At 40.0% G+C, this 25934-nt stretch overlaps 1 protein-coding gene across 1 annotated transcript; it reads left to right on the top strand.

Moving 5' to 3' along the window:
• Positions 1-232: 232 nt before the first annotated feature.
• LOC132329148 (uncharacterized) lies at positions 233-21405 on the top strand. Its single transcript, XM_059849910.1, has 8 exons — positions 233-353; positions 10936-11057; positions 12262-12400; positions 13238-13359; positions 15085-15195; positions 18499-18605; positions 19984-20074; positions 21195-21405. The coding sequence occupies exons 1-8, from the start codon at positions 257-259 to the stop codon at positions 21309-21311; spliced, it is 906 nt and encodes a 301-aa protein (XP_059705893.1). The 5' UTR covers positions 233-256; the 3' UTR covers positions 21312-21405.
• The last annotated feature ends 4529 nt before the right edge of the window (positions 21406-25934 follow it).

Below are 25934 nucleotides of genomic sequence, written 5' to 3'. Positions count from 1 at the left end.
AGGGCAGAGCTCCTCCCCCGCGGCCACGCCGTCAGCGGGGGGCGGGGCCGGGCGCGGCGCCAAGCGGCAGCGCCAGCACCGCCGGGAGAGGGCGCCGAAGGGCGAGACCGAGCATGCGTAAAGGGCCCCTTCCGGTCGGTGTCGCGCTCCCGCATGCGCACGTGCGGATGGTTGGGCGCACGGAGGGCGTGGTCTGTCCTGCGGCGCGCACGTGCGTGAGGCGGCGCGCGTGGCGCCCCCCCGCGGCGGCGGCGCGATGGAGTTGGAGGCGGCGCGGCGCGCGGTGCTGGCGGCCGTGCGGGGCACGCGTGCCGCCGACCTGCCGCGCCTGCTGCACTGGATGCGCAACACCCGTAAGCGCCGCGCGGGGCCGCGCCCGTACCGCACCGCGCTGCGGCCCTGCGTCCGCCCGCACCCCCGCGGCCACGCCGGCGGGTCGGGCCCACGGCGCCGTGCGGCAGCCAGGGCCGGGGGAGGGGGGAGCGGACCCTGGGCGAGGGGCAGCGTGCCCGGGCCGGGGCGCCGCCCCCTTCCGGGGGCACGCGCTCTCAGGGTACCGGCGGGCGGCCTGTGCCGCTCGGCTCGGCTGGAGCAGAGTGCGACCGGTGCCGCCAGTCCTGCCCGGCTCCGGTCGGGGGCGGCCCCGCTCGCCCGTCCGGGGCTGCCGTGCCGTAGGCGCCGTGCCAGGGGCCGGCGGTGTCGCGGCGCGGGCGCGGCCGGCAGCGGGGCAGGACGGGCTGCGGGGTGACCCTCAAACCCTGCAGCGGCACAGGGCGTGCGGAGCCAGCCTGCTCCTGCCGCGCCGAGACGGCTTTGGGTCTTAGGCTTGTCTTGTGCAGCTTCGCACGTGTTCACAGCAGTCTTTCAGAAGTTTGGAAACAGCGGTTTGAGCTCATGTACAAACGCTGCTTTCCGCACTTGATGTCACCTTAAGTTAACATAGCCTTCTGTTTACTCCCTTGTTTACGCCTGGATGTAATTTCATCAGCGTGCTATATTCAAGCATTTTGTGACAGATGAAGAAAGGAAATACGGGTCATTGCAGAAGCTGTAAGTTTGTAACTGACCCCAAAGGATGACACGGAAAACCTCAACATAGGCAGTGCGTTAAAGCTGTAGTCACATAGTGCTGTGCTGAATAAAGTCTAAACGCTGCTTAGTCTCAGGGGGTATGTGCATTTTTCCATTGCAGATAGGAATCTGGAAGACCCCTCCAATTTTGTGTCGCAGTCTCAAGCATCAGTATATGTGTGTCCTGTTTATTAATGGTTGTCTCCTGGGATGGTAAACCTACCCCGATGATTGTTAGCAGAAATTCATCATATGATACAGTATTTCCTCGACAATGCCGTGCTTTGCTCGGGTTGTGTTTCTTGTTTGGGTCTTTGCTCCAGCACGTCCACTTTAGGGTGATAACAACTTCCTAAGCCAACACACAGGGAGCGTGGCACAAAGGCCAGCTCTGACACCAAGGACTTGTCCAGCTGTCTAGATACTTGGAGCTGCAAGCGCACTCACTGTTGCCTGTGGAGTGGGCCCTCTGCTGCGTTTATGGGAAGAGAACCAACTGGGAACAGCCTTTGCTGCCCGTGACAGGCATGCAGCCCTCCCACCCAAACAGGCTCTTTCGTAGGAGAGACATTGCCAAATGTTCCAGAGCACCTGGGAGTCAGCCTTCCAGACTAGAGCAGACATGGGCCTCCCTAGAACCTGAAGGCTGAATTTTGATGGAAGTAGTTAGTGTTACTTGCAATTAAACATTATTATTTTTTGTGTGTGTATGTACACATACTTCTGTGTATGTATATATCTACATCTGCATATGTCTGCGTGTGTGTACAGACATAATGCTAGAGCAATCCTCTATAAGCAGTACTGCATCCTTCCATTTTTGAGGTCTTGTCTGGACACTTCCTAAACAGTCCTTGGGTTACTGTAAATAATCTTGTTAGAAGTGGTTTTCTTCTATCCCATATGCTCTAATATGTAAAAGTCTCATTGAATTTCACATGGAATCATTCATATTGATTATTCACTTAACATAAATCATTGCAGCTCCTACACACTGTATTAGTTTGTGTGGTGTGCATATATAGCTTTCTCAGCTTCCTGACTCCTTTACAAATATAGTAAAGCACATGGGGGCTTACTAGTGAAACATGAAAACACTGAACTGTTTCAGTTAGGAAACTAATACTTACTGTTTTCTCTCTTTCAATTCTATGATCGTGTTTTACTTCTGTCATAGGAATTTTTAGCCAATGTTTTAGCATAGTTTATGTAGACTCCAAAATCCTTTGTCTGTGAATACATTTTAATATTTTTTTATGTTACAGCTTCCAAAACTTACCATAGATGGTTTCTGTGAAAAATAATATGCTATGGTCACTAGCCTTTATTATGATCTCTCAAATATTTTTTCTGAATGTTAATGATCTAGCTTTTTGCCTGGGTCTTTCAGTGAAAGGATTCATATATTCTTGCCTCATATTTGCTCTTCATAATTAAGATACAACCTAAAGATTAGATTAGGTTCCAAATCTTGAACTACTTTGTGTGTGTGGTACATATGAGCAATCTGTATCCTTCTATTTTTATACTGTTCACATCAATAGTGATTGCTGCTGCTTGACAATGTGCATCATCTTTAAACATAATCAGCTTTACAGTTGCCATTCAATGGCTTTTCAGCTCATATGCTGCAGATCAGGGAACAGAGTGGACAGGGCAATCAGAATCGAGCAGCTGAAGTAATGACTATAATTTCATTTCTGTAGTCTCCCTGTCAGGACATCTTCAGAATCTTTTTTGGTTTAGGATTCTTTGATTACAGGCTTGTGCTCTCATAATATCTTATGCTAATTTTCTCTTTAAAAAAAAATGCTCATTGTTAATATCCTGGCTGGATGCTATTATTTAATATTCTGAGAAATCAAGTTGTACTTTAGTCATCTGCATCCTTGGCATTTGCTTACATTTTTTGATTGTATTTTGTGAAGTGCTGGTGCAGTATAGAACTGTAGGCAACCATATTTGTTCCAAGGTGTGTCATTTAGAATGTGTGACTTAGGCTAATCTTATTTCCCTGATTGCCACATTTGTGGAGACATTTAGAGCCTGTAGAATTTGGCCTCATGCTAATGCTTGTAGAAGTTGCCAATGGAAAAATATCAATGTTTACCCAGTTCTTGTGCTCTCTCAAGGTGCTGCAGTCTCCCTCTCTAACATACATATATGTTTACATGTAGATATATGATAAAAGAGTGGAAATTAGAAAGCTTTATGCCTATGTGTAAAAACTTTTAATTGTTAAGCAATCAAGATATGTTTCACTGCCTCTTTGGGTCATTAACCTGTTCCTGTTTTTGTAATCTCTTTTGTCTGGATGGCTATGTCCTGCTTTATTTCTTTCACCCTGATGAGTACAGGACTAGAGTACAAGATCAGTATCTGTACCTTACTGGTTTTATTTTCTTGCAGCATTGGACAGTGAACAGAGGCATTTGTCCTGCAGGTCACCTTCCTATAGCTTTTTTGCATTTTACTCAGAGATGCCAATATTTTCTGTGATGTTCCCATCATAGTACTCTTGATGATGCTTCTCTTAGTACTGTTTCTCTGAGCTGCTTCTGTGGCTGCATACTGGTAGTAACTTTTAGTGTGGCTCTTTTTTTCCCCCTCAGAATTGTTGCATTTGAATAATTATACTGCTCATTTTAATACTGAGCTAGTCCTGTGATAATTAATAGTGCTTGGACTGAGGGTAGTGAGGAGCTGGTAGAGGTTTCTGCTGCTGTACCCTGAATACAGCTAGGGAATGTGGTGTTCTCTCTGTGCATAAAGAAGACTGTTTATGGGAGACATAAAAAGTTCCCAGATCTCTGTGCCACACAGAAATAAAAGCCTAGTCTTTGGTGATACAGGTGTAGTAGGGAAACAAACCTCTGATGAACAAAAGAAAAAGAAAGTGGTAGGGATGGGGAGATAATATTGTGAATGAAAACTAGGATAGGATAAATGGTAACAAAAATGGTATCTCCACAGCCAAACTGTTTTTCTGTGGGTGTCAGTTCCCTCCTCTCTTCCTGTATCCCATTCCTGTTTCTGTCAAGATGTTGAGCTAATACTTTTACCTCCAGCTGAGGAGAACTGGGCATGATTCCAGTGTTAGCTGGAGTCAGGCTTTTTCCTTCTTCACACCTCTCGCTGAATTAAAATGTACGTGCATTCTTAAAGTCCTGCATAAGGTGGATGCCTTTAGAATTAGTGTTGCTGCAAAGACAGTCTTATTTATTACTGTAACTTAGCTGTTGTTTTCTGACTCACACTGAAGGCATGAAATGTTACTGACAAACTTCCATGGAAGATACAAATTGATTTATAGTAAAGCGAGTTATCTTACCTAAAGTAAAGCCTTGCTTATTTTGAACTGAAAGAACATTGAACATATTCTCACTCCAATGATTTTTGACGAACCTCCCTTAGTAATTACAGGAGTGTAAGTGAATGAAAGATTCTATTCGTTTTTTCTATTTTTTTTTTCTTTTTCTTTTCTTATGAATGTGGGGTTTTTCGTTTTGAGAATTTTAGAAATTCCAAATCTTTATGTGTGATGGAAGAAGATGTTACTGTTTTAAAGCAGCTGCTTAGCAACACTGCTTGGCTGTTTCACAATCAGCCAGCTCTTCCCACACACTGCAGTGAGATGTACGTCATTTCACGGTGACTTGCATTCCAGCTTTTCTTTTGAGTTTGTCTTAGATCTTAAAGAAAATTAAATAATAAGAGTTGGAGAAAAGAACAGGAACCTTTGGTGTCTTAACTTTTTTATAATAGGATGATTAATGCTTTAATATCCTTTTGCAATAACCATGTTCCAGAAGTTCCGGCTAAGAAAACCTGGGTGAAGCCCAAGAGCTAATTCAAACCACTTGGGAAACCCCCCTGACAATCCCCCTCAGCTGGGTCCCAGCATTTGATGTAAAGCTGGGGCATATTCCCACTTGAGCCTCCACTGTCCAGATTTCTAAAATTTTCAGTAGGAGAAAAGGTTTCATTTGGTAAGAATGAATGCTGGAGGAGATAACCAGTGAATTGACCAAGCTATCTGTTTACCTGAGCAGCACCACAGGCATCAGGGGAAGTAAATAGAGGAATCTGAATCTTGAGTTTGAGATGGAAGTCACCAAACCACTCTACTTACGGGTAACTGCTGAATGCTTTTGCCGTTCTTAAAATGCATATTACAAAGGCTGTCTCTCAGTCAGTGTCAGTGAAGCACAGATAAGGTGATAAGACCCTTTATGCTTCTTGTGTTCTGTCATGGGGTCCAAGATTGAAATATTTTTCCGTCAGGGCTCAATCTTACTGTTGTGATACTAACTTCTAATTTTTTTTCAGTTCATGTAAACGTGTAGTCAAACACTCCTACAAACCGTTTCAAATCTATGCATTTCCTGAGAAACTTAAATATTATGCTAAGATTTAAAGTGATATACTGGTCTGAATTGCTGGTTGTTCCTGCAGTACTCAAAATATTCAGTATCAAGAGTATCACTCAAAATAGTAATTGAAAAATAGTCATTGCAAATCTTCTAATTTAAGGATAAACAACATATAATTAAGTAAATTTTTTTTTTTTTATGGATTCACTTATACTGGGAGCAAACCAGCTTTTTAAGAGTTTGGTGTACAATTTAGTCTTGTGACTTGAAAGTTGAGGGCAGTCAGTGCTGTAAATTCAGGTTTTTAACAGGCAGTGAGGGAGGAGTATCTGATAAAATCAACCTAACTGATTATGGAGGATGTGCTGCTTTAGTACAGTGTTCTGCCTACAAAAATAAACTTCTCATCATACTCTTAGGAGCAGACCAAGTGTGTCCAGCATTTTCTATCATGTACTTTATTATCTAGGAATTAGCATGTTCTCTGATAGGTAAAGTTATCAGATGATAATTTTCACAAGACAGGAAGAGGAAACAGGATAAGAAAAACTTGATTCTTTAAATGTTTCCTTTCAGTCTGCAGGTGAAACTAAAGTGGAATGAGTATCTTTAAAAAGGATGAAAATGTGGGTTTCTGCAATCTGACAAGTATAGTATGTGTTTTTGTGTATGTTATAAAGTAATTTGGTACAAGGCTTCATATCCAAATTTGTAGAAGTGATTTATTCAACTGAAATATCCTTTCAGAAGAGATAAAAATAGCATTGCATTTTCACATTAACATTTATTTGTTAAAATGATACTATACCAAAAATCTTTTCCACTGTTCTGTTTGATGGGATATTACCTATAATTGGATGAATCATCAACTGTGGGAATTGGCATTAATTTTCTTTGTTGTGACAAGTGATACTGGTGTGAGAGAGGTCTCAAGAATATAAAATACTTTTAAGTTGTTAGTCATTGAATCATAATAATGGTGGGGGAAACTAGGGATTGTGAAACAGTATGAGACTTACCTTGTTTAAAATTTAACCTCAAAGCTTCTTTCAATTAACTAGTGTAAAATACTTAAACTAATAAAATGAACTCTGGTTATATTTCTGTTGGAAAAAGCCAATTACTTTTTACCAATAACTATGTATGCTTTGGGACAGAAAGGATACTTACAGTTCCTGAGGTACTTGGTGTACTGAGGTCACATACTGCTTCTCAAATTATTTAGCCAAAAAGAGCAATATTAAAGTTTTAGGATTGTGTGCTGCTTCCTTGACTTGGTTCTCCAGTATTATTAAAACATGCTGAATTACTAAATTAACCTTGTTTTAAGTAACATGGCTGTTAATATTTGCTTTTCTCTTCTGTGAGTCGGAGTATATATCTAGAAGACCATGAGGTACTTGCTGCTATGGTTGCCTTTGCTAAATCCTCTTCTTTCCTCTCCTTCAGTGACATGTAATCTTCTGTTGTCATTTGGAAATCACACATTGCTTGTCTTCAATCCTGTATTTTGCAGTGCTGGGGTGTTCAGATGTTGGTGTAGCGGTGCTCTCTATCTGGCATGAGGCTTTGTGATGTTTTCTTAGCTTCTGTAGAAAGGCTGACTAGCACCAGGGTGATAATGAGGCTTTTTGCAACGTGTTAATTAAATTTTATAAATGCATGTTGAGTAAATCCAGTGGAACCGGTTTTTGAAGTAAAATACAAACACTATGCACTCAGACTTCCTCCATAAACAAATGATTGTGATTCATCTTGCAGTGTTTCATGAACTGTACGTTTCTTTCCTGGTTAGTTGTCTGTTCAATGAACACACGTTGGCTTGCACACTCTCCATTTCACGTTGTATACATTTCATGTATGTAACAGGTACTAAAATTATATATAAAATACTTTTTCTATTTTTGTTTCTTCTTTGAAGAGTCTTTTTAAGGCGATACTGAGATTCTCAAGAGTGAACAATTTGTTAAACACAAGGGTGGAGTTGATAAAACTGTACCAGCAGAGATGCATATTTTCATATTTGGCACTGGTGTTTCCTACTTGATGGCAATCTACAAATATTTACATACTGCAAAAGTAAATGAGTTATTGTTTTAGTTGTTGCTGTTTCTTGCTTTGACAGGAAGGAGTCCTGACTCTCCGTGTCAGAGTTCAGTCACAGACTGTACACACAGGTGTGGAGTGTTGCACACACAGCTTCTGCTCCAGCTGCCATTTTGTCATCTCGGGTGAGGTCTGTTCAGACCTCCTTCTCCTATTTTGTTCCTGCTTATTGTGCTTTAGAGTATTAACTGCTAGTTAGAAAGGAGCATTTCCATTTGTCATTTATTTTTCAGGGTCAGTGTTTCAACAGTTTTTTCTTTGAGCTGCATATGTGTTGTCCTTAGGACTTGTTTTGTACAGAGCATACAAGAACTCGTGTGTGTCATACTTTGTGTCACAAGGAGAGATCAGAGGGCCTTATGCAAGGTGGTCAGTGTTGTGACAGGTACTGCACAGATTGAACTCAGGGCAGGGAAGGGATATTATTCTGGGTTAGAGGAAGATGGATGTGCTGCCTGTGTCTCACTGAAGGTGTTGGAACACTGAATAGTCTGGAGGGCTATCTGTCACTAATGTTGGCCAGGAAAGGTCAGCCAGGACGTGAGGGAGCAGATCCTATTGACGCACTAGATCTGGGAGGAAGAGAGTTCTGTATTTGCGGTGTGAGGTGGCTGGTCTGGTGGTCTAGGAACACTTCCTGCATTTCATTAAATGCTATATATGAATTTGATACTCTTAACAGGCATTATAACAGCTGGATGAGCTCTCTTGCATAGTAATAGTATTGTTTTAAAGCAAGTGCCAGATGTAGAGGCTTATTGCCCACAGGCACCGATCTGTTCAGCTGCTAATATCAGCTTTCTACTCTCCTGTTCTGTCTCTACCATGACTTTTCCCCTTGCTCCTTCAGATGTTATCCACCTCAGCAAACTGGTGCCTTGGCACCCTGAAGGCATGTTGTGGTGCTGATGGTCTCGGTTAAGATTTGCCCACCTTCCCTTCCCATAATATCTTGGTTTACTTCTGTGCTGTGTCACATCCATAGAAATCTTCCCTGACCTGGTTGGAAAAGTCAGTGTGCTTCTGGGGTCTTCATAACAAATCTGCAAATTGTTGGATGGGCTGTGAGTTTAACAGGATGGGCGCTCATTAGAGGTTTCAAATTAAAATGCTGACAAGCTGGAGCTGCTGCATTGCACCTGTTGTGTTGGTGTTGCTGCTGTTGCAGCTGCTGCCTCTCTCTGTGTTCCTTGCTGCAAAGTGTGCATGTCTTTAGGAGCTGAAGTTCTGGAGAATCTAACTGTGAGCACTTTGGAGCAGTGAATTGCCTTCCTGAAGTATAACTACCAATGGTAATGGCCCATCAGGACTTTGGAGCATTACTACTGTATGTTTAATAAATTATAAACCAAATGTATTTTAAGGGAATACAGATAAAGTTTCTGCTGCTTACTACAGGGGATTCAGGGTTATCTGTTTGGGTCCATTTTCAGATGTGTTGAAAGAACCATTTACATTTGCAGTCTAAAGAAGAGAGCCTTTTGCACCAATGAATGATGCTTTCTTTAATCATATCGTTCTCACTACAGTGCTTAAGCAAAAACCATTTCAGAAATATTTAATAGTTTAAAGGTTTGCAGGTTTCTGATTCCTATACTAGCCTTAAAATTTCTCACTCTTTCTAGCATTTCCTTTGATCCACAGGAAAGATTAAATATATTAGCATAGAGAAACTTGTAGTGTATTTTGTAGATTTATTTTGAACCTGTTTTCCATCAAGCTTTTCTGTACTAATGTTCCCACCTGGAACAGCAAAGCTAACAAACATTGCCTTTTTTAAAAACACCTGTAAAAGCTGTCAGATTTTCTTTTTGTAAGTCATGGATGTACGTGTAAAAAAGCAGTCACTGCCCAACACGTTGGCAGTCTAAATAAAACAGGAAGCAAACCAGAAGAGGTGGAGAAGAGACATACATACTTGTCTCATTTTTAGACAAGACTCAATAAATGGGTTTGGTATATTTTTACAGGATTAGATTAGTGGTTGCTTTTTGGTGGTGGTGGTTGTGTTTACAGGTTTGTAGCTTTGACCTGAGATGTACCTTTGTTTAGAGCCAGTTCAACATCCTCAAAGCAGTGAGATGTTCAGACAAGAAGGAATTTCATCTAGTCCTTCTTTTGAGGAAAACATAGCAAGAAAAGAGCAGAATACGGGCATACAGGAGATCTTGTGCTGAATGCCAGTTAGGAACATCATACCCCTAACATGAAATTGGGGGATATAAGCAGGATGTTGGCTGCAGGATGTGAAAACTCTGGTAAGAGTGAGTAAACCTTTAGCTGGAGTTCTCAATACTGCAGGTCAGAAAGGATGAGAGAGTCCAGAAGATCCAAGTGGAAGCGTTGAGAATCCTCAGGAAAAAAAAAAACAAACCAGGAAGGGTCTGGATGGGCAAATCTTGGTTTTTCTTGGAAAGGAGACTGATGTGACACGTGATGAGTCTTCAGGGAAGTAAATAGTTGCTATATAATGGAAAGGAACAAAGTTTTATATTTCCATTGTGAGTGGGGCAGAAAATAGAAAGTAGTGGCAGAGGACATCTAAATCAGTAATTAAGAAGGGTTTTTCCTTTCTAATATTAAGGGTAATCAAGCACTGGAATAGATGGCTAAGGGTGGTTGTAGAGTCCCCAGCATTAACAGTCATTTTTAAAAGAGCAGTTTGAAGAAGTAATGACACTTACTAGTGATTGAGCCTTGGAAGAAGAAAGGATTACATGTCTTCACATGGTTTCCTTCTGAATCTTTTTTCTAGATGTCTTTAAAAAAATGTGCTGAAGTAATGCAGGAATATCCTGGAAAAATAGCAAAAATTTCCACTGTGGCTTTGCAAAAATGTATTGGTTTACATCCATTCCTATTTTCCTTCTCATTTGAAATATTTTGATAGTTTAGGTAATGTAAAATGTATCGTGAGTTGAACTGTTGAACTGTGCGTTATCCCCGATTTTTTTGTAAGTTTATTAGAAAGATCATACATATAAAAAGAAACTTGTATTAAAAAAAGAGCCTGCATTCAGGCAACTATTGAGTTTTGTAATTTCTCCAATAGTTCAAAAACATCTTTGATGTTTTTTATATCTTAAACTGAAACAATATCACTTTGGTGGCAGCCCAGATCATCATATGTGAGTTATAAATTTATAAATATGAAAATAATTTGAGATTTCAGAAAAGCGGTGTATTTGTTTTACGTGGCAAAGTTATTACAATCCAAATCTGTCATTGGTTGGAAAAGCTAACAAAGGCTGAAAAATGCACGTGAATAAAAAACCTTCTCCATCTGGTGTTGTTTATGTCTTGCAACTGTATTGTACTGGTCATCACTTAGTCCACATGATCTGCATATGATTGTTCAGGGGTTTTTGTTTGTCTTGATTTATAGATGACTTTGATGAGCTTGTGGTGAGTAACAATGATGTTGTGCTCAGAAATATCGCTGAAGATTTGCGGAATCATTTACCCATCGAGGCAATGTTCACTTCAGAGCATCAAGCTGTTCAGAAAGTAAGCTAATTGTTATGGTCTGCTTTTGCTGAACCACATCATTTATTCTGGTAGCGTTTTTAGCAGTAGTTCATAATAGAGAATGAACATGGATTGAAGTGTAGGAAATCTCAGTTTGGTTCTTAGGTCTGTTGCTCTATGTTTGCATGATTCCAAAAAAGTTCCTTCATAGTTTTTAATACTTTGATCATATGTTGTTTGGGATAGCTTTCATTCTGTGTGGTATGGCACCTGTCACAGTGATTCTTCAATGCTAGTGCCATTCTTCAATGCTAGTGCTCTAACAGCCCCCTTAAAGACAACAGGAACACAGGCCCAGTGTTTTGCTGTTGCCATTATGTGGGCAGCCCAGAGATGATATCCAGCTCTTTTCACATTCTCGTGGCTCAGAAACAGGTGGGCTGTGAGTCCTGTGGGAGGAGAGTGCACCTTTCCTGCTTGACCTGTCAGTATACAAGGAAAGTTAATGCATTTCCCAGAAAAGTGGTGTGTGGCTCTTCAGTGGGAGAAGTGGATTGGCCACATGCAGCAAGCCCGGAAAAGGGAGAAAAGATGAGTAGGTGGATGAAGATTATGCCCCTTGAAATGATGACAAGGCAAGCATCCCAACTGGTATACTTTTGATTGAAAGTGACTCCCATGTTAATTACTGGTGCTTCTAGATAGGGGCATAAGGCACAATGATGAAAAGAGTCAGTTGAGGCTGAGAAGCAGAATAGACCTTTCTGCTAAATTTAAGTTACATTCTCCTCATTAAAAGAGGAGAAAAAGCTTCCTTTACCCTGTATGTTCTCTATAGCCAAGCAAGCACTAAAGAGACAAAATTCACATTGAGCTCCCTACTCAGATATCAAAACCAGCCTGCTTTTGTTTGTCAACTACCACTTACTGGTTATCTCAGTGGAATTTGATAACCCAGTTTACATGCAGGATTTCTGTAGGGTTTTTTTTGTTTGTTTGTTTGGGGTTTTTTGGGTTTTTGTTTTTGTTTTGGTTTTTTGGTTGTTTGTTGTTTTTGTTTTTTTTTGTTTTGTTTGTTTGTTTTGTTTTTGTTTTGTTTGTTTTTTTTAATCGTTGCATAGGGAAAAGCATGGATCTCGGGGATTTTGGGAAAGGTAGGATGGTAGGATAGTTAACGTGTGACAGTGTAACTGAATTTAAGAGACTTGGTTATGCCTTTCTAAGGTTTTGTTCCTCTTCTCAGATACACCAGCATCCACTGCCCATGATTCATGTTGATGCATTCCTTTATGATGATGATGTTGTTGATTCATTGTGTGAGGAGGGGAAAATGAGTAGGAGCTACTGCACAGAGTGTGGCTCATACAAAACTGCATCTTTAGGTAAGTGCTCTTTTGGGAACATGAGAAACAAATTGAGTTTAACTAAACTGGTTTGTGCAGTGACTCAGCTGGACACGACAACATCCAGCTGATGGGGGACTTTGTCCAGACTTCTGCAATATACAGGCCAGAATTATTTCCCATAACCAATGGAAGGAGCGTCCTACACAAGTAAGTTGAATTAATTTGCAGTGTATGAGTGACAATTGTTGCCCACAAAAACTGGGCAGGTAAGAGGCAGTCTATGTACCACTGGAGAAGAAGATGCAAGAGGGAAGACAGTACTGTAGAGTCCATGCAGTAGCCTGGGTCTCCTCTCACATGCTGAAAAACAGTGGAAAGCACCATCTGTCTTAAAGCTTGTGTGTGGTGTGGTACAGATCAGTGCTGTTGCCAGTAGAGCACAGCCATTGAAGGAATGGTTTATATGGAGAACATTCCATTCATTGAAACTTTGGAGTTGAAATTAAAGCTATTAATATGTCTGCCCACAAAAAGTTTTGCACAAATTGTGTTTGCTACGTTTCCTTGTTCAGTTAAACAGTTCCAAGTTACTTTGTTTTGTATTCTTTAACATACGTTACTGTGCAGAAAAAGGTAATTCAGTTTCATGAAGGATTTCAAAATTCTCCATGTAAGGCAGGGAATCCTCAGACTTTGGACAGGCTGATTGGCTGATTACCTCTGATCTGCAAACCCTGCCCTAGTGCACTAGTGCAGGCAAGAAACCACACAAGTTTTCAGTGAAGATAATTCTTCAGGTTACTATTTCAATGGTTAATTACACAGTAGTTAGTACTGCCCACCCAACACCTTTGTTCTGTTCTTATTTCCCAGAGTTTATTTCGCATTCCTTTTCCCTCATGGAACTGAAGTTTCTTTATCACCATGTACTGCCTGACCTGACAGGAAAGGTAGTGGTTGACGTTGGCTCCAGGCTTGGTGCAGTGCTATTTGCGGTAACTTCCAGCACAGGAATTCATATTTTGTTACTGTGACAAACATTTTCCCTCTTTTCTGACTGCCTACTCTCATTACTCAATATTGGATGGGTCATTCTGAGAGGCACATCTGATCTGACTCTCTGAATAGTGTAATGTGCTGTTTACTAGCAATTTCAGTTCTTCCTCTGTTCCTCACAAGAGGGAATACAAATGATCTTGCTTATGGAGAGGAAAGTCTGTTGTCCAACAGAGAAGCATATTGCTGTCACACATGCTGCTCTTTTGCTCATTCCTGCTGTCTCTTTCAAAAGTGAGTTTGTCCTCTTATGTCTTGACCATGCCTATATATAGATTGGTTATGTTAAATTCCTTTATGAAGCTGATAAACTGTTAAAATATACAAGGGAAGACTTTGATATGAATTTGTCTCCAAAAACATATTGTCCTGCTCTGCATTTTAAAATGCACATAAAATACTTCATCGAGAAACTTGAGTGCAATTTTGATTGCTTTTGGCATGGCTGGTACAACATATGGCCAACAGCAATGCAAAACACACATTACTACTTTCTTAAAAAAGTCAATGTGTGTTTAGGGCTCAATCTTGCAAACACTTGAGCATGTGATTTTACTCATTTGAATAGTCTAATTTTGGGATCACTCAAAAGAGGAAAGTTACTCCCATTTGTAAATATTTGCAGCATTGGGTCCTTATATGGTAACACTTTGGCTAGGCTGAATTTTTTTTTTAAGTATTTAAATGCTTGTATTATAATAGTAGAAGATACTTTCAAAGCACTCTTTCAAAAAAGAGTTCTGCTTTGTAATATGGTCTTGCCTTGGAGGAGGGGTGACTTCACAGGTTGCTTTTCTACTCTCTGAGTAGAATGGTTTCAGATAACGTCAATAATGAAGTTATCATGTGGATAACTTCACGTGATATATGGATACAGGTGGATCTCAGATATTCCGTATCTTCAGCATTGATTGTCTTTGCCATTGTTGGCAAAGTGTAATTATTCTGCTCAGTGGAGACAGTGGCACTTAAAGCAGTATCTTTGTTAGGGCCCTGTATGCTCAAGTATTTGCACTTTTTTTCTCTAACATTTCCAGCAGCTTCCTCAAATTTTAGCCCAAAACTAAACTATTTTTTGGGCTTAATATTAAAGTCATAATTTAGCCTTTTTTTTTTTTTTTTGCATATATAGCTGTATGAAGCATCTGAAAATGTCAGTAATACAGTAACTTAGAGAAGCTGACAAAGACTTGGTATTAAAATATCCCACTATATTATTGGTATATTGTCCTCCATTTTCAGTCATTTTGACTCTCTTATGTCTCATGTTTTTGTTCTTTTCTCTTGATATTTTCTTCTTCAATTAAATTCAGGAGTCTTTTCCCCTCACACTGTTTTCATAATTTGTTTTGTACACCTTTTTTCTTTCTGAGACTATTTTCCATCCATTTTGCAGTTCAAGTGAACTTGGAGCTTTTCTTTTTTTTTTTTTTGATGTGTCATTTTAGATCTCTTACTAACATTTGTGAGGCTTTAGTAGGAATTGCCAAATCAGGAGCTTAGCTTTGAAAAGTATTTCACATCCACTGAAAGACATTTCTCAACTCACTATTTTAAAATGCTTCTCTAATCTTAACTCGTGTTTAATTCTCTTCTTTTTAAATGAAAATTTTGAACTTGTTTTAAAGTCATCGCAGTTACTAAATTTCCTTTTCCTGATGTAGGGTTATCTTTATAGCTCAGCTTCCCAGCTGTACGGAGTAGAAATGAATGCAGACTTTTGCCAGTTGCAAGAAATGATGATTACAAAGTATGAGTTCATTGACAGAATAAAGGTAACCAAATGTATGTTTTAGTTTTTGTATTTTTAACCACTGTGTACAAGGTATCAGGTTTAAGTGAGTGGCTGGTAAATCAGCATTCTGAGAAGTTTCTGCCTTTGCTTGTTTTGATCCTAAACAAAGGCTTTGCATTAGGAAAAAAAGACCTTACAGTAAAGAGGAAAAGGGAAATTATCAAATATTAATCACTTAGCCTTTTTCCTGACTGGACTTACCCATTGGCTCACACAAAACAGATAAATCTTAGCCAATTCTCCCAGTGAAATCAATTACATCATTGCCACTCATTTCTGTGAAACTGAGTGTATAAAGAATTTCTGTCACAAACACTAAAGTAAATGTCTCTGATTCACTTTTGTTAGCAGAAAAATGTTTGTAGGATTTGCAGATCTGTTTCTAAGGATACCTAAAGGACTTAGAATTATTCATATTTCCTTTCATAGAATGTCAGTGTATATGTACCTTCCACAAACAAAATGGGTTTCAGAGAAAGTGCTATCATTATGGGAATCACTTCCCTAGTTTCATTATGGGAATAGCTACTAATATTTTAAAGAGGAGAAAAAAAATCATTTCTGAATCAGACCCATTATTATGTTACCAGCCAAAGTTGGTAAGTAGAATATGCTGAATAGAATACTGGCTTTAATCCTGTGTTTAATGCATGTGCTCTGGAATGGAGTCACACGAACTGCTGAGTATGGTAATTTCTTGGGTGTTAAGGTAACCCAATTTTAACCTAGAAAGAAATAATGAACATATTTAACACAGGGTAAGCAGTAGCATTGGGTTGCTCAATTCAGTCACAGTTGCTGACAGTTTATCCATAACCTTTGGGTTTTGCGTATGTTTTATGTTCATAACACTTTACTGTGATGAAACTGAAAGTACAGTTAGGAGCTCTGTCAAGTTAATTCAGTGGAGCTGGAGATCTATAAGCTTGCTTTTCAGCCCTGTGTATTTTTTATTATAAGCTTTTATGTATTTTCTTCACACCTTGTAATTCTGCTGAAGTATTCATTTTGGAGCATAAAGATAAGATAATAGGTTTTCAAAGCAGTGCCGGAGGACTTAGCTATTTGAGTCTCATTAAATGCTAATTTAGTCATGTGACTCCTGTTATCACACTGCTTTGAACATTTCAATCTTATATTTTTATTTCACCCCCAAATGAATTCTCTGTAGAGGTACAGATCAGGTTGAAAAATTGTGAGAATCCAGATGCTGGTCATAATTCATGGCACAAGTTTGAAAAACATTTTAGAGACTCTTCTTAAATAGAGATTGTTTTTTTCAAGATATTCTGAATTTTTATTAAAATATGTTCCTAAAGGATAGCAAAGTGAAATGGTATCTTTAGTGGCTAAATCTCTGAGTGAACCTTGTGTTTCTTTGGTCAACACTTGGTTTAAGTACATAGAAGGTTGCTCAGCATCTTTTGCCATTTGAGGAAACATTTAGCTGCTGGGAGGAAAGTAAACAGTTCAGCAGATCTTAGGAAACTTGAGACCTCAATTCAGAAATTGACTGTAGTCATGAAAGGCTTGGTGTGTATTCCACTGAATGACAGGGCAGTTTTAAAATCAGTTGCTGCCTCATCTGTTGTGCCGGCCCACAGCCAAGCAGATCAGAGAACTGGTTCAGCTGAAACCAAACCCAGCAATATTGGGGTTTTGACTAGAGCAGTATCTGGGTCTGGCTCATTGTACAGCCAGACATGCTTATGTGGTCCCAAATTCCCCAAGAGGAATGAGGATATGCTTGGGGAGAATGAGTTGCTTAGGTCACTTTGGTCAGTGTGGTCACCTACTCTCTCTAAATGCAGAGTAATTTTAGGTCAAGTCTTAAGTCAGTCATTCAAGTCAAGGGAACATCAACATGCGTTCAAAGTTTTCCAGTAGTTTAAGCATCTTTCTGAATTGTGGTTTAAAATATTAGTACTGCCATTAATATCCTCTCCTGTGCATGGGGTTATTCTTCCCCAGGTGTAGGACCCTGCATTTGCCTTTGATGAGGTTCCTCCTCAGGAGGTTCCTCTCTGCCCATCCCTCCCTAGTATCAGCCACACCTCCCAGCTTTGTGTCATCAGTGAACTTACTGAGGAGGCTTGTCCCCTTCATCCAAGTTCATTTGTGGATAAATTAAACAATACTGGACCCCGTACTGAGCCTTGGGAGACACCAGTAGTGACAGGCCTTCAACTCTAGACCCTGTGCCACTGTTTATGACCGTCTGCTATCTAGCATTCAGTCAATTCTCAGTCCTCACTGTCCACTCATCCAGCCCTCACACCCTGAGTTTGCCTGTGGGGATGTTGTGAGAAACAGAGTTGAGAGCCTTGCTGAAGTCAAAGTAGACAAAATCCACTGATCTCCCCTCATCCGTGCAGGTAGTTGGTTCATCACAGAAGTCAATCAGCTTGGTTAAGAAGGACTTCAGTGAATACATGCTGACTATTACTTATCCCTTCAAAAGATATTCCAGTTTACATTTCTCATCAGATTTGGGATGCATAATAATAGAGGATCCTGAGTTGAAAAGGACCTACATGGATCATTGAGTCAGATTGATAAGATTACTCTGTCTTTAAGAGGAAATCAAACACATCAGAGTGTTAATGAGCACCCATATTCTCCTGTCTCACTTGTTTTGAAAAATGACATGATGTGCTAATATCCTTTTTGGTAGGTGAAGGTAGATGAAATCAAAACAGCTCTTCTTCTGCTGACTGGAGAGGCAGTTGTTTAGTAGGATCCTCCAGTGCTACTGAGCATCCTGCTTTTTCAACATTCCCAGTCCCAATATGCATTGTGAGAATTCAGCTGTCAAATCTGGGTCTGTAGTGTCTTTTCTAGCTATAATCCTTCAGTAACCCACTGACCCTGTGAGATGCCTTTTATTATCCTCAAAATAGCTTCAACTAGCTTAACTTCTTTCCTGAAATCACTGGACATTTGTGATAAAATACTGCAAAGTTAAATATAACAGCCAAATATAATACACCATCTCTTCTTTTATGGCACACAGTTCTAAACCAAAATTCAGATGTACTTTATTTTACTTAGCATCATTGATTGAGTATCTTAATTAGAAGAGTTAAATCTGATTTTAAAAAATTGAAAGGTTATTATGGTTGTGTATGTCAGTTTTATCTACTGTGAAGCCAGTGAAATACCTGTTTTTATGACTGGTTCAAAAGGGTGGTAGCAGCTGCTGTATTAGGCTGACAGGCTTCATGACTTCTCAAAGGCTGTATTTGTCTCTTAATTTATGCCTTGGGAAATTTCTCTCCTTCAGGTGGTTCATGCAGACATCTGTACTCAGCCCTCGCTTCTGCAGAAGGCTGATGTTGTTGTAATGAATAATGTCTTTGAATATTTTCTTGACAGACAGGAACAGGCCAGGTAAGCTCTGTGTCCAAACAAGTTACCTATTTCTTTGCAAATATCTATGTAACCCTGTGAATAATAGAAAACCTTAAGGTTGTGCTTTTTGAAGGCATATACATAATTTATATAAGGAAATTGTTTCATACCGTCTACTTCTAATTGTTATACTTAACTGCTGAGGTGTACTGGCAGTTGTTTATTGTTAAACCCACTAAACACTGCTGCTTTGTTTACCCAAACCTTGGTGTGAATCCTTGCACTGATATGTTAAAATAGTATCTTGCTGCTAAAGAACCTGAGATTACTGTATCAGCATAAAGCTTAATGTTTAGAAGTAAGAGTCACTGACTCGCTGATGTCAGAGCTTTAATATATACAGACTACAAAGCATGGTTCTGAATGATATTTCTAATAGAGATTTGTGAGGATGTGGTAGCAAACAAACACGTGGCTAAGGTTCTCTTTCAGGTACAAGGCACTCACAGATGAGCTTTTGCTAATCCAGCAGCATCCGTTTAAAGTGTAAATAACTTGATCATTGTAAGTTTAGAATGGGCAGTCAGAAAAAAGGAGTACCTGTGTCTCCACTTGGTCCCAGCCAAGTCTGTCATTCTCTACCAGCTTCAGCTAAGGCTTGCCCTGCTGCCCTGGATACCAGGTGATAATACCAACCAGACAGGCACAGAGTGGATGGGTGAAGGATAGTGGATGTTTCAAAATTCCAGGAGATATATTTCCAGGCACGGGACTGAGAATTCATTTGATTCTGTCATAACTTGGGAATAGTGGTTTAGTATTGCACTAATAGCATGAAGACAAATGACATTTGAAGAATGCTGGAAATTAAATTCTTTTTAGTCTGAATTGCTGTGCTGTGAGAAATGATCTTACTTGCAAAATCAAAAAAAAAAAAAAAGGGAATGCTGGGGGCTATATTTAAGTACTCTGATTACTAATGTCTTAAGAGAAGTACTTTGTCACGACTGTACATGAAGTATGTATGTCAAGGGTAGTTTGTTGTGAAGCTTAATAAAGGACTGCACTTCAGGACTGGATTTTCTTCAAACCAAAGGGGCCAAATGTAAATGTGTAATCCTTGTTCATAGTGAAAGTCTTGACTATACCAAATGATATGCATGTATGTATGAGAATTACAAAGTTACAAAATCTAATATAGTAAGACCATATATTCCCTGTGTTTTTAATCCAAAGCTTGGTTTAATTCCTGCAAATAGATTTGCTTAGATATTAATAATGACTCATAAGCATGTATTGCAAATCTTTAAGCTTATTCTACCTCTGGCCAATAAACTGCAAGTGTTAAGATTCATTGTATATCAAATATGTGTGTTTTTTCCTGAAAAAACTGGTCACCTACCTTTAAATGTTTCAGAGCTTGGGAGTTTATTGCTTGTAATGTAAGGAAAAGAGGGTCCTTATTAGTGACAGTTCCAAGTCTTGAGGAATCACTTTCAAAGCTCCAGGTAAGTTCCCTCAGCCTGTTTCAGTTGACACATTTTGTTATTTTCTGTTAAAGCGGCATTTCTGTAGTTGAAGTTAGCTGCTTGCTAGTATTGCTGTAAGGAGGGATATATAATTTTGTGCAGAGATTAAAAGGGGGAAGACTCAGGATTCTGTTTTGAGGTTGACCACCAGCACATCTCCCTGTACTTAGATTGTCCTTGTGTGAAAAGGCAAATCCCAGCCTCTGTCAGTAGGCTGCATGAATCATTGTATTAACATGTGTATTAATATAGCAGTATGAGCTTTTGGAAGTACAGATAAGTGAGAGATGTGGTCTCCCAACTAGCCTACCATCAGGCATCTTGAATCAGTTACATAGCTTTGAATTGCAGTTGGAAGCAAACATAATGACAGTTGCCTCTTTGAGAGATGTTGAATGCTTGTGCTGCTCTTGATGGGCCATGCTCTGCCCTCTGCCCGTTCTGCCATCGGTCATCTGTAGATCATGTGTGTGATACCTGGTCAAATTATGTGGCCTAGCTTTAGTTAGGAAACAAAACACTGATCAGACATGACAAGGTTATGTATTAAGTGACTTTCTCACAACACTAGTTAGTTTTAGAGAAATTGAATCACTTGTTGCCTGGATACTGATGGGTGAAGTAGCCCCAAGACCAGCAGTGGTGTCATTTGAACTTTTCTTGGAGCAGGCTGTAGTCTCATTTGAGAGCAGCTGAGAAGCCCTTTGTAGCCTTAATACAGTACTCCCTGTGTGTAAAACAAGAAAATACCTGTGATTCTTCCATAATACTGTTAGCTGCTTCCTCAGCACATCTGTCAGATTGTCACCCTCTGAATTAGGATGCTTGAGGCTTATACAAATGCATAAAGAAAGGCGGTTGTAATATGCTAACGAAATATCTAGACTATTGACTGAGATATTTTTTAAAGTTACCTTTATTATCTCCTATTTGAGTTAGAATGGCTTTTCCAGAAATTAATTTATCATTGCCATATAATTTGGAATGACTAATCTCTCATATTATGTCTTGCCTTCTTAATGTTGAAACTCCTTAACGTTGAAACTCCTGCTGTTTCTTAACATGGTGTTGATTTAAGGATCTGATTTCATTGTTTCAGACAGATGTACAGCTCAGTCAATGGGCTGAAGAGGTGCAGCTGAACTATGATTTGTATATGGAAAAGGATGTTGACAGAGAAGCGCTTGAACAGATTCATTTATACAAGATTCTCTAGTACCTGGAAAAATTTACTAGTATCCTTATGATAAATATTTTGGGCCTAAAATGAACTTGGATTGCTTTGTTTGAATAAATCAGGTCAAAATTGATATTGTGGTTAATTTGAGTGATATATGGGGTTTTTAATGAAAAAGTGTCTTTTGAAACAGGTTTTCTTACTGAGGCATTTTGTCTCAACAGGGTATTTTGACTTTTAACTAGGAGATATCCTCATGGTTTCTTTTTTGCAGAAATGTTAAAAAGAGCATCTATATAGTAACACTTAAAGAACTTTTGGTCATCAGTAGCATTATGCACTGCCAATGTTTGCTAAATATATCAAACCTACGAACAGTGAATCGTTATTGATGTGAATGATAAGAATGCATTTAGCATAATGTTACATAAAAGCTGTAGTGCTGTTTCATTTTGGTATAAAGCATTTATTCTTATCAGTAACAATATTTATTTATTAACAGCATTATCTTTGGTGTTCCTCCTATGGAATTTTTAGGTTTTCTCTTCAGGTTCTGCTTGATAACATGCCAGCAGATAGATTATCTGCTGGCATGTTATGAAGGAGGCAAGTTCATCCATTTAATTAGTTGTCCTTAAGGTGGGTGTTAGTATAAAATAATGAATGACACCAAGTAGCCATGGAGAATTAATACAGCAAATCCAGGATGATGGAACTCTTTTCCTGCACTTATTCTGTGGATGGTAGGAAGTGTAATAAGGGGTTAAGAAGCTGAAAATTCTGAACAGGTGTCATGGCTTAGCAGAGGCTTGGTGGTGGCGTAAAACACTGGAAATTCGTAACAGAACCTCCTCAGAGAGAAAAGATCCACATACGCCCACCACATTTATATTTAGATTTTACGTTCTAAGGATGTAAAGCTTTTAGTCAGCTGAAGAATGTTTTGGGTTTTAGCAAACATTAACAATCCCAAGTGCAAAAATACTAACTTCAGGAGTTTTGGACTAAGCGTGTTGTGAATTTAGAAGCATTGTTAAAAAGTTTGCTGCACAATTTATGTCTAGTGTAAATGGGAAAACATTAAATTGGATTTCAGTCTTCAAATGATGTACAGGTCTGTGACTTTGATAATATGTGCTGTAAGCAAAAAGGATCAGTGGCCTTTAGGCACTCACCAACTCAGTAAATAAATGGGACTGTAGAAAGGATAGTGAGTTTTAAGCAGTCTTACTTTCATGTCCTGTTCAGAGTGGATGAGAAATTTAACTTGAGTGATGCTGAACCACCGCTCAAATACTGTGTTGAATCTATTCTTCATGTGTTTAAAAATATAAAAAGATGGAAAGGTTTTCTTAAAACATTTATTTTATTGGTTACTTGGTTGTCAGTGAGACAAGTGCCCCTAGAAAAGAAGCCTAGGAGAGGCTAAGCAACAGCATGGAGGGGTAATGCAAGGCTAACAGATCTAATAAGGAGAGAATAAAAATGAAGAAATGCATGCGCAGTTCAGAATGAGGAAATGAGCACTCTAGTAATCAGTACAGTGGAAGCTGTGACTGAATTGGAGTATATAAATAGGCTGCTATAAAAGGAAAACTGAATGGGTCATAAAAAGCTACTTCATAACCCTACTACCATGTGAGAAGAAAACACCATGTTGGAATGTTTTTTACTTTTTCCAGAGGTCCTGAAAGATCTCCTGAACAGTTGTCAGGACTTGGGTCTCATGGTACTGGGTATGATCTGTGCCCTACACCTTGTTTGGGTAATATGGGAACTACAACTTTCATTGGAGTTGTTTCCCCCTCTTCATGCTGAGTCTTCAAATTCTTTTTTTGGGTGTTGATCTCAGATTAAAAAAATTTCAATAGACTGGAGCAGATCACCAGCATATTTAATGACATCTGTATCCTCTGACCGAAAATAGCATGTACGCATCTGGAGCTCATATGCAGCAGAGGGTGCAAAAGGGAAGCTCCCTCTGTCTTTTTTAGACATCAGGAGAATCTCAAGAGGTGAGTTCAAGCTGCTGAAGTGTGTGATTTCCTCTCCTGCCCTTGATGGGTCCTCGGTTCAAACACTGACACGTTCACTGAGAAGAGGTGGTGGTAATTGTTTGGTTTTATCAAACTCATATTAAGAGATGTATCTTCTCTGTCCTTTTAGAAGCCTCTTCTTAACTTGACTTCATAGGGCCAGACATCACAGGGCAATTCTTTAGGATGTTATGAGCTGCCTAATTCACCTACTGAAGAGCTAGAAACAACTAGTGTATCAAGAAGGTAGCAGCTGTCTCTTTTCCAGCTGGCCCCTTTCAGTCCTGTTACACATTCCCACACACAAGGGCAGCAAAGGTAAATTGTGATGTAGTTTGTAAAACCTTGTGTGAAAAGGAGCAAATCAGTCCTCCTCCTCCAAACAGGCTCAGAAGACCACAGATGTCAGCTGAAATCCTCCCAAGGGTGTGTCTTGCCTCAGCTAAGGTTTTGATTGCTCACCTTGAGGAAGCTGCCAGAGTATATTCAGCATGCTGAGTCCTTGTTCTTAGTTCTGCTGCTGCTGAATTGCCTGGTATTTGGCCAGTGATTGAACTTTTCCTTGGTGTCTACAGTGAAAATGAGAACAACAAATCCAAAATCAGAGCAAGGTTGTGAATTAATTGAATATGAATTGCTTTGAGATTGTCATGTGAAAAATGTTAAACAGTGCAACTCTTCTTTGTAAAGTGACCTAATTAAAAAAACCTGGAAGGCAAAGATAATACCAGTACCTCTCTGAAATACTTTCTGGCTCTTTCCTTCACCTGACAACATTGAAAAGGAAGCACAGATTAACCACAGTACAGTGTTGAAAATGCATAAATAATTGTTTCCTAGAGCTCTGTTTTTACACTTCCCTTGCAGTTAGCTGGCCCCTGGTGTTGGGAGGAAGGGAGAGGGGAGTATCTGGCACCCAGATTTTTGGGCCTGCTTGCAGGGCAGCCCTGTGACAGCTGCTGGAGATGTCACGGTGGCTGCCACAAGCTGCCAGCCCTCGCTGCTCTGCAGAGCTCTGGGGCTGCGCAGCTGGTGTGTGCTGCCACTGCCTGTGAAACACAGCTCTGTATGGCCTGACAGAGATCCCAACCCCTGCTGCAGCAGCAGTACACTGTGGTCATGAACAACTTGTGTATCACAAAATTTCACTTTTGTAGGCCTGAATTAGAAAAAATTAATGAGGGAGATGAATAATTGCAGCACTTATAATAGCCATGAGTTCCTGTCACACATGGAAAGCAGCTCTGCTATTCCTCAGTAGCATAACTTCCCATGCAGTACCCTGGTTTCTGCAGAAAGAGCCATCTGAAATTTGAACCCCTCAAGAACTAGAAGTAGTAGTAAAAGAAGTACTCTGAGTAGTAAAAGAAGAAAAAAAAATACTCTGGATCCATTGTAGTAGCACAAAAAAATGTCAAGCTATAAGAATGATAGATTCACTTTGCAGACAGGAAATGTTGCAAATATCTTTACTTCAGACTGTTTTCAAAAAATCACCAAATGCCTAGTGAGAACAGTCTGGCTCTCAAAGGAGTGTCATTTTCCATGTGCCTTTTTTCACAGTAAGCAATACTGGAAGGGGCTAATGGCCCATGCTTAGGAAAACTTGACAGTGGAGCAAGCTTAAAAAAACCCAAATCCAGCTCCTTCATTCCTCACCACCTGTATCCTCCTCTCTTTCCTAGGTTTCTCCTGTCTCTTGTCTCTTCTCAGCTGTCAGTGCCAGGACCAGCCCCTGGTGCAGCAGGAGCTGTACCTGAGTGTGTCTGCAGCCTGCACATTTTCACTGTTTCTGGAAGACAATAATAGAAAATGTGACTGGTAACTTCAGCTGAGCAGCTTCTAGGGTTCGCTGCAGGCTGGAGTAATGACAGAAGCATTTTTAAGGGGTTGCTTTGTACTCTCCAGGAATTCCTGGTGGGGACACCAGTGAAAAGAGCGGACCCTGCTCCATCTCATCTCTGAGGCCTCACAACAGACTCAGGCTCTGGCTGCCCCCTGCCCACCCTTGGTAAAGCAGGAGTTGACATGCACAATGCCAGTACTCTTTGCCAGCATTTTAACAAATGGCCTCTCATATGCCCTTGAGCTGTCACAAGCCCTCTGCAGTAGAGGGAGTTGTATTTGTAGAAATACGTGGGAGAAGAAGGCAGTGCTGCTTTTCCAACAAATGCATGTTAAATGCTCCTGCAAATGTCTATACTTCCACTGTTTCGTTATTTGAGAGCAGATTAAGGTGGCACAGTGTTTTGGGGAAGGAAGAGAGATGGAACATCATGCTTAAGTGCATATGATTTTTAAATTCCTTCACAGAAACTCTGTGCAGCTTGTATATCTTAAAAAATTGACATGTTTGTGTCACCCTAGGGGTGAGTCTTTTCCAACAGGAACAAGGTAGCAGGACACCAGAAGGCTTAGTTAGAACTGATCACCTCCAGTATCCCTTGTAGCTTGTAAGGTAGGAGTTCTCTATGTGAAGACATGCTGGAGTCATTCCCCATCTAAGGAAGAGATATTAAAACCCCAAACCCAGAAGTTCACTATTAGTTGTAAGTCTTCTGTACTAGGCATTTGCTTCCACCCTTTTTTGTGCTACATGACCTGTGTGATGTCCCAGCTCTTCCCA

The sequence above is a fragment of the Haemorhous mexicanus genome, chromosome 6 (genome assembly GCF_027477595.1).
Source record: "Haemorhous mexicanus isolate bHaeMex1 chromosome 6, bHaeMex1.pri, whole genome shotgun sequence".
NCBI lineage: Eukaryota > Metazoa > Chordata > Aves > Passeriformes > Fringillidae > Haemorhous > Haemorhous mexicanus.
This window is presented reverse-complemented; position numbering and strand designations above follow the sequence as displayed.